The sequence below is a fragment of the Sinocyclocheilus anshuiensis genome, unplaced genomic scaffold (genome assembly GCF_001515605.1).
Source record: "Sinocyclocheilus anshuiensis isolate Anshui unplaced genomic scaffold, SAMN03320099.WGS_v1.1 scaffold60, whole genome shotgun sequence".
NCBI lineage: Eukaryota > Metazoa > Chordata > Actinopteri > Cypriniformes > Cyprinidae > Sinocyclocheilus > Sinocyclocheilus anshuiensis.
The window spans coordinates 719,624-729,540 of record NW_015554068.1 but is presented as its reverse complement, the minus strand read 5'-3'; the positions used below and the strand labels follow the sequence as shown (position 1 = coordinate 729,540).

At 37.4% G+C, this 9,917-nt stretch overlaps 1 protein-coding gene across 1 annotated transcript in view; it reads right to left on the bottom strand.

The window, feature by feature from the left end:
• Positions 1-2,676: 2,676 nt before the first annotated feature.
• Positions 2,677-9,917, bottom strand: part of armc9 (armadillo repeat containing 9) — a 58,282-nt gene continuing 51,041 nt past the window's right edge. The window contains exon 25 of the mRNA XM_016460618.1: positions 2,677-3,199. Within this exon, the coding sequence (XP_016316104.1) occupies positions 3,120-3,199 (80 nt within the window). The 3' untranslated portion in view covers positions 2,677-3,119. The remainder of the gene's footprint in view (positions 3,200-9,917) is intronic.

Sequence of the window (9,917 nt, the reverse complement as noted above, 5' to 3'; positions counted from 1 at the left end):
TGTTTTAGGCGACAGAAACAGAGGGACTTATGGTCCAAATATGGTCCACTTTCAGGCCAAGGGTGGGGGGAACAGGAAAAATCCCCCTGAAGCACAGGATGCACATGGACAGACCATGACAGCTAGAATAAAGCAGGATATGGAGAGAGAACGAAAGGAAGAGAGGACTGTGGGATGCAGCTGAAGTTAGATTAAATAATTCCTGTTTTGCAGGGCTGTTTTTGTGTCCCGTTGTTGTAGTGCACCATCCAGGAAGCTGGAGAAACAGTGCTGTCGTCAGAGCCAAATACAACACATTAGTCACTTTAGTTAAACTACATTTACTGGAGAAAATGCGAGTGGGCTTTACTTTGAAATGCACTGCCACGATGGGTGTAGCTGGTGGTTGTCAGTGCATTGCATTGCAGTTGCTAGGGTCTTCTGGGTGGTTGCTAATGTTGGGATGTGCTATACTGTTGGTAGGGCATTGTTAGGGTGTTCTGGATGGTTGTTATAACATTGCTATGCAGCAGGGGTGTTTCCTCTGAGGAGGCAAGGGAGGCAGTGCAAAAAAAGTAGTTCAAAAATAAAACAACGCCAACATTACAAAATATATCATTAAAAAGTGTATAAATCACTCATTTTTCTAAAGAAATATTGTCCAACAGTGACACCAGCAGGTAAAGTTTCAGCGGGAGTCAACGTCTCATTCGCCTCCCCTGAGCCCATTGAGTTTTAACAGACCCCCTTAAAGCGTGCGGTGAGTTTAGTAGGGGGTAATTGAGAATGAATGGGGGAAAGTGAGAGGAGTCAATGTTTTCATCGCGATATGACTGGTTATGTTCGGCTGTGATTGGTTAATGCGATAAATCCCAAAAACAATTTAATGGTGTTAATGGGAAGATTAATAAAAAGTAAACAACTCACACACTTAGGCTACGTTTACACTAGTGCATTTTCGTTTTAAAGTGCATAACTCTTGCTACGGTTATGCCTGTCATTTACACTATGCCGGCATTTTCGACCTTCGAAAATGGAGACGTTTTAGGTTGAAAACTCCGGGGTTGCGTTTCGGTGTAAACGGACCAAAACGGAGACTTTTGAAAATGATGGCATGGCTGGCCACATTCGCTCTGCGTATCCTTGACGACCGTGTAAACAATAACATCATGCTCATTGTTGTACCCATAGATATGTATAGGTAGATGCCCCATGTGACGCATCTGCCATCTAAATAAGTAATCTACCTATACATATCTATGGTTGTACCTGCATGATTGGTCATGTGACATGCATTTCTGGTTGTGTCGTGTGGATGGAGATCGTTTCTGAAATGCAGTGAAAACGCCAGTGTAGATGAGGGTTTTAGTGTAAACACTAAAACGCACAGGGCCTTAAATATAACCACTTTGTTACGTCAAAATAAGACTTAAATAGCATGAAAACATGATCTGTGGGAGTTTTTAGTGAGTAATTAGCTTGGTGAAATTTAAAGTAAATCTCCGCTTCCGCGACTAATATTTGCAGAGCTTTGATGACTGATGATTTGAAAAATTCAAAAATAGTTAACTATTAAAAAGTATAGCTGTTCACAAATAAAATACAAGTTATAAAATATGTCCACAAATAAAATATATTGTTTAAATTGTTACTGCCTTGAGTTATTATTTTGGAATAAATGTAAAATGCTTAAAAACACAAACTTAATGAGATTCATACGTGGCTTTAATAAATACAATATTGATTATATTGTTAATGTAAAAATATATCTAAAAATATAATTGTTTTTTTTTTCTCATAGTGTAAGTAATGTTTATGGTTTCTAGGTGTTTGCTAAGGTGTTCTGAATGGTTACTGTGCTATTGCTTAGTGGCTGATAGTGGTTGCTAGGGCATTGCTAGGTTGATGTTATAATGTGTTTATCCATTTTTGCACAATACAATACTGTTGTTAGGGCTGGTGGGTGATAATAAGTGTTTTGGCTGGTTGTACATTTTTATGCAGTTGCTAAGCAGTTGCTTATTGGCCCATGTCATGGTTCATGGTCAGTTGGACTTTTTGCATGCTTTATAACCCAACATATGAACCATGAATTTTACACAAGCACACATTTTATTCAGGAAATGATACTCTTTGTCATTATTGACCTTTGATCTTATACTCAAACAAGCTAGTTATTATTAGTACCTTCATATCTTCATTACATTCATTTACCATTTATTCAAATGCTTTTCCAAGTACTTCTGTACTTCAAACAGATATTTGAGACAAACAGATAAGGAAGGTATGTAAAATAAGAGAACAAATAAAAGAAAGCGGATTAACGAACCCAAAATAGAAGCATTACAGACGTAAGTTCACTTGAGATTTCAGCACTGGTGGGCTTCATTTGCGCAGATGTTCAGGCTGACTAGGAAAAGACATGACACACAGTAGGACTTCTCATCTTCTGCAAAATATTATATAAAAAAAAGAATGTTTTATATAACCAATATACATAAAAGGCTACAAGTAACTTGTTTTATAGATTTTTAAATGACCTTTTTTTTTGTATTTTGTAGTATGACACAACAGAACAGTTTTGTATAAAATTTATTATATTTAATGTACAAAAATATTCACAATTTGTGACTTCAAAGCACAAACCAAACCTAAAATCACAAACAATAGGTATAAACATCAATATGTTAGCTCCGTTTTTACTTTTACCTGTATTAGTTTCCTCTACCAGGTCTATTTTACACAGCACACTCATGCAAAACAGGCCAATATTAAGTTTTATGACTAAAACGTACACAAAAGCGGCGACAACAATAAAACGGCATCAAATCACATGCGTGACATTGAAAACACAATTCAGACTGACCGAAAACACCTTCATCCTTCTATGTTTTTACATCTATCTGCTTCCTCTGAGCGAGGGTGGTCGTGGTTCAAGAGAAACAAAGCGGAGCGCCAGGCGTTCGGAAGGTTGTGGGATAATGAAAGTACTTGTTGTGATTATTGCCCAAGTGTGTTGTGTTACAGAGGCACTCTGTTGCAGGGGCTGAAAGGCCCTCTGAAACCACAATCCTCAGCTTTGTTCCGCAGGCCCACGACCGTCTCCGTTGGCCTGACCGCGATAAGAAACTTGGATGCTGTTACAGGAAGTTGGATGCTCCTCTGGCGATAGGCTTCTCCTGCTGAAAGCTTCTCTTTTTTTCACTTTCTATGCGAATGGCTGCCAGGAAGGTGAAAAGAAGGTACGGAATATCATAAACACACTCGGCATGTTTAGAACTGGTTTAGTCACTCTAATTAGCGGTTAACCCGTTTATCCCTAATGAGGGTGAAGGGGAGAATTTTGTTGTTTCTAAAAAGAATAAGAGTATAATTAGTCAGTCGCTGTAAAAGTTTTTCACATTTACGGATTGTGAAGTGATCAATCATCATCATATTTCAGACAGCTTATTCAGATACCAGATACATAATACACGTCTTTTAAACTATAGCAAAGACGCAGCAGCATACCATCAGGATCACACGGTGAAGAAATATCCACATCAAAAATAAGAAATGACATTTTCCATACAGAAAATGTTGCTTTTAAGGCCATTAAGCTGTGAAATTATTTTACCAAAATTCTCATTGTTCATTTATTTAATTCACTATAAATCAAAAAGTACTACAATAATGCAGTGCCGAAACCGCCATAGACATTGATTAATTCTGAACAAATTGTCGGCCCCAATATTTGACATTCTTGCACTGCTGCACTCCATTACACAGCGCTCTACACGTTTGTTGTTTACAAGTTGACATTTTTAGGCTGATCTGTCTTGGGGGTTAAATGCTGTCCTTCTGCTAAAAAAATAGTTCCTGACAGCAACAGTAAATGGCAAGAGAATGTTCCAATGTAGCCTGCCTCATCTTATGGAGCTCAAAATGATTGAGGTGGCCAATCAAATCAAAGTAGGCATGGTTTACCGTTCACAGAAGCAGAGCGCGAATTCCATCACGAGGCGTCAGCTTAAAGTTGAAAGAGAGCGAGGTAATACGAAATTAGAGAAACATTTAATATTTGACAACTGTTTTACGATGCAAATGATGCAAACTACTTGTTTTATTTTTTTTCTCAAATTTGGACATTTTGAATTGAAAATATATTAGCATTTGCATGATTCATGTAATTCTTAACTGCGTGTGACGAGGAAAGAATTACATTTTTGACATATTAGACATGCAAATTTGAAGTAAAAGACCTCAAATTTGCTTCCCTGTTCTAAATTTATGCTTTATTAAAATAAAAATAAAGCATAAAATAACAAAATAATGTATTGTTTTAATATAGCTTTTTTAAGAATTGAGGAAAATGTTTAATATATATTTTTTTTAATTATTAAACTATTTTGAACTTTATTTTATTATCTATTTAATAGGGATGTAACGATTCACTCAACTCACGATTTGATTCGATTCACGATTATTATAATTTTTTTTAACAAAATGAGATTTAAGACAAATTATAAATTAAATGTGTCCTGTTATTATTGCTTGGACATGAATGGTTTGACTTCAGTTTTGTGAAACTATACATAAAAATATCTGCATGAAACCGAAACAGCAGACGAGCTGAATGAGACGCAGATGCACTCTCTGCCAGCAGGTGGCGCTTAAAGCGTTTCCTTGGTTTCCGCTGTAAACAAAGCAGCGCTGCACTTATGAACTTTAATATGCGTTATACAGAGGCAAGATGAAAAGAAAAAATACCATCTAAACTTTTCCATATAAACTCCTACCCCTAATTGAATCGCGATTTGTTTACTATCTCAACCGATTTAAATCGTCACATATTTGAATCGATTTTCAACCGGCTCGCGGTTAATCGTTACATCCCTACTATTTAATGATTTTTGTCATCTCCCATAGTGATGTAATGTCTTTATTTATTTCTGGGGGATTTTGTGCTTAATATTGATACACACAATTTATTGCAATTAATTATTTGTAATTTTATGTAATACATTTCGAGTTGAAACAAGCCATTCATATTTTTGACATTTGGTGAGATTCATCCCTCCAGCAATGATCTCACGTTGGATAATGACGTATTCTGAGTTCAACGGCCATGTTTTCAGTGGTCTTGACTGATTAGATTGTGGTCTGAACAGACACACTTTCTTGTTTGTAACATTACGATCAGTGAGATAGAAAAGATGGACCACTTAACAGGAAGTAAAGATAATATGGAGCCTTGACTATGTGTGCATTAGATAGGAAAATTGATTTTCCAGTAATGCGTCTGTAAAGTTCAGCAACAGGCAGGAAGTAGTAACACCAAATACAACACAGGCAAGACTAATTCCATTTGATTTGTGAGACAGAGAGGCCAGAAAGACAGACAGACCTCACAATGGACTGATAAAAAATTAATTATCGGAGACAGTGAGAAAAAAATAGTGAAAGAAGACATGCATAGAATGAAGAGAGAAACAAAGAACATATAATCAGTAAATGTGATCAAATAAATCAGTGAATAAATGTACACTCTGCTTTCATTGTCTGATCATAATATTGACTGCCATTGAATACAGTAAATGTTGACACTTGACATTGTAAATGTCAAGACGTAATTAATGTTTCTAATTAATTCAGTTTACAAAAAAAATACATAAAAATAAACCTTAGCAACCACACAGCCATGCCCCGGCAACCGCCTACAACCACTCTGAGTAACTTAGCAATGAGCCAGAACACCTTAGCAACCACCCAGAAAACCCTATCAAACACTCTGAACACCCCAACAACCAACAACATCTTAGCAACCACCCAAAACACTGTAGTAACAACCCAGGACACCCAGGTAACCATTAAGAATGCGCTATAAATTACCTACCACTTTACACCTTAGCAGCCTCCTACAACATCATATCAATCACCCAGAATGTCCTATCAATCACCTAGCAACAAACTAATCACCCTACCAACCACCCAGAACCCCCATCAATCACTCAGAGCGTCCTAGCCACCACTCAAAACACTGTAGCAACACCATAACCACTTAGAAAATCTTAGCAACATCCCAGAGCACCATATCAATCATCCAGAACACCCTAGCAACAAACTAAACACACGTCCAACCATCCAGAACAACATATCACTCAACCTGAATGCATTAGCAACAACTTAGAACACCTTAGCAACCTCCCAAAACACCTTAACCACCTAAAATATCCCAGAACACCCTAGCAACCACACCAAATCCAATAACAATCCAGAACACCTTAACAACCACCTAAAACACTGTAGCAACAACCCAGAACACCCTTTCAATCACCAGCACACCCTAACTACCTAGAAGACCCTAGCAACAACCCCAAACACTAGCAACAACCAAGAACAATCTAGCAACCACCGAAAAACTGCAGCAGAACGCCTAAAACACCATAGCAACAACCTAGCTAGAACCCAGAACACCCAAGTAACCGCACAAAACATCTTATTGATCACCCAGGACACCATATTAACCACCCAGAATGCCCTAGCAACAAACTAAACATCCTTCCAACCATCCAAAACACCCTTTCAATCACCCTGAATGCATTAGTAACAATTTAGAACACCTTAGCAACCACCCAGAACACCTTAAACACCTAAAAACGTCCCAGAACACCCTAGCAACAACCCAAAACATTGTAACAGTCCAGAACAACATAGCAACCACCCAAACACTGCAGCATAACACCTACAACACCATAGCAACAACCTAGCTAGAACCCAGAACACCCAAGTAACCGCCCAAAACATCCTATCGATCACCCAGAACACCGTATCAGCCACCCAGAATGCCCTAGCAACAAACTAAACACCTTTCCAACCATCCAGAACACCCTTTCAATCACATGAAATTGAATGAATTTTTAGCAACTTCCCAAAACACCGTAAACACCTAAAAATATTCCAGAACAACCTAGCAACCACCTAAAACACTGTAGCAACAACCCAGAACACCTAAAATAACCAACCAGAACACTCTATCAATCACCCTGAATGCATCAGCAACAACTTAGAACACCTTAGCAACCACCCAGAACATCTTAAACACCTAAAAACATTCCAGAACACCCTAGCAACTACCCGAAAACTGTAACAATCCATAACACCATAACAACAACCTAGCAAGAACCCAAAACACCCAAGTAACCGTCCAGAACACCATATCAATCACCCAGAATGCCCTAGCAACAAACTAAACACCCAACCAACCACCCAGAACACCTTAAACACCAGCAACAGCCCACATACCCTAGCAACCACCATAATGCCTTAACAAACACTTAAAAACATTCCAGAACACCTTAGCAACTACCAAAAAACTGTAACAATCACGAGCAACAACCCATATCCTAGCAACCACAATAGGAACAACTCAGAATGCCCTAGCAACCACCCAGAAGACCAATGAGAATTAGTATATACTAGATTGTCAGAAAATCTAATTTACACCCAGAGGAGAACACATTTATTTTCCTCATTTGCAAGTCGCTTTGGATAAAAAATGTCTGCTAAATTAAAATTATGGTAATTAATTTAGACAGAATGGAACCCAAATCTGATTAGAATTATACGATCACTCACTTGTGTTACTTGGGTTATAATAACTTATTAAACTAAGCACCCTTCACTTTAATCAGCTAATTGAAATGAAACGTTAATGCATATGTTAAGACATCTTAGAATCTCCAAGACACACTATGGTTTGACGTCACGACACACTCAGCTGTCCTGCAGCTGTTCTTCATACTGCTTGACATCTGTTCCAGTAAAAACAAGAACAAACGACTGAATGAGAGAGTCAACAAATAAAGACACATTAAAGTGTTCCCTTATCTCAAGTCAAACATCTTTATATTTGCATTTATAATAGTTTTTTTTCTTACATATCATCTCCATTGATTGTCTTAAAGCCTTTGAGATTACATTACTACTCATAAATACCCACTTCACTCTATTGTTTAATTTAGTCATCACTTAATGTAAAATAATCTGAGCCTAAACTGTTAACTTGTGTAACCCAAGTTTTCCCGTGTGGAATCCAATACTCTGGGAACACCGGTCAACTTAACTACAAGATTTCCATTGAAACGGTTGCTTTCATTGTTCAAATGTGATTTATATGGAGATCAAATATAAGTACAAGGAGCAACATGTTTTATGAAGAACATGAGACACAAACAATAAATACCTAACAAGAAAAAAAAGAGAGGTTTTGGCTCTCAGAAAAACTGACACTATATGGACATGGAAAAATATACCAACACTGCCCATATTGAGCACCACACAAAATTTGAATTTCAGGAGTGCATATTTCTTCTCTGTAAATACAATTCTGTGTAAATATACACCAATATTAATTTAAGAAATACTATATTATTAAATATAGTAGCAGCGCAAAGGTCGTGGGTTCAATTCCCAGGGAACACACATACTGATAAAAAATGTATAGCCTGAATGCACTGTAAGTCGCTTTGGATAAAAGCGTCTACTAAATGCATTAATTTAATTTAATATATATATATGGCCGGACTTACCATTGGGCTTGAGTGGGCTGCAGCCCATGGGCCCCGCCTTTGCCCGTTTACGTTTGTTTGATTTGATCGTTATATGCCAGTCAGAATTCAGAAATTATTAGCCACATTTCCACTGCGCACGCAAGATCTAAACGGGCCAGCCGGGACTACAGCTTACAACTACGACATTCGAGGCCACAACCAAACAGCATAAACTGTTATTTATGATTATTTCACATAGAAGAAGGACACACGTATTGAATCGCGTCTGCACCGATTGGTTTGTTATCACATGGCTACTTTAAACAGCTCCATTAAGGTACTCGGTATCGGCAAGTACCAAAAATAAAAGTATCGGTATCGGGCGAGTACTGGAAAAAGTGGTATCGGTGCATCACTACTGTTAACCACTACCCAACAACAGCCCCGATCCTAGCAACCACATAGGAACAACTCAGAATGCCCTAACAACCACCCAGACGGCCAAAGAGAATTGGTACAAATGAGATTGTCAGGAAATCTAATTTACATCCAGAGGAAAACACATTTATGTTAGTCGCTTTGGATAAAAGTGTCTGCTAAATTAAATGTATGTATGTCCAAATTATGATAATTGATTTAAGCAGAATGGAACCCAATTCTGATTATAAAGAAATGATCGCTTGCTTATATTACTTGGTAATAACAGTATAAGTGTAATTTGTTAAACCACGTACCCTTCACATCAGATAATTGAAATTAAATGTTAATGCATATGTAAAGATGTCTTAGTCAATCTCCAGACATTATGGTTTGACGTCACGAAACACTCAGCTGTCCTGCAGCTGTTCTTCATACTGCTTGACATCTGTTCCAGTAAAAACAAGAACAAACGACTGAATGAGAGAGTCAACAAATAAAGACACATTAAAGTGTTCCCTTATCTCAAGTCAAACATCTTTATATTTGCATTTATAATAGTTTTTTTTCTTACATATCATCTCCATTGATTGTCTTAAAGCCTTTGAGATTACATTACTACTCATAAATACCCACTTCACTCTATTGTTTAATTTAGTCATCACTTAATGTAAAATAATCTGAGCCTAAACTGTTAACTTGTGTAACCCAAGTTTTCCCGTGTGGAATCCAATACTCTGGGAACACCGGTCAACTTAACTACAAGATTTCCATTGAAACGGTTGCTTTCATTGTTCAAATGTGATTTATATGGAGATCAAATATAAGTACAAGGAGCAACATGTTTTATGAAGAACATGAGACACAAACAATAAATACCTAACAAGAAAAAAAAGAGAGGTTTTGGCTCAACTGACACCTGACACTATATGGACATGGAAAAATATACCAACACTGCCCATATTGAGCACCACACAAATTTCAGGAGTG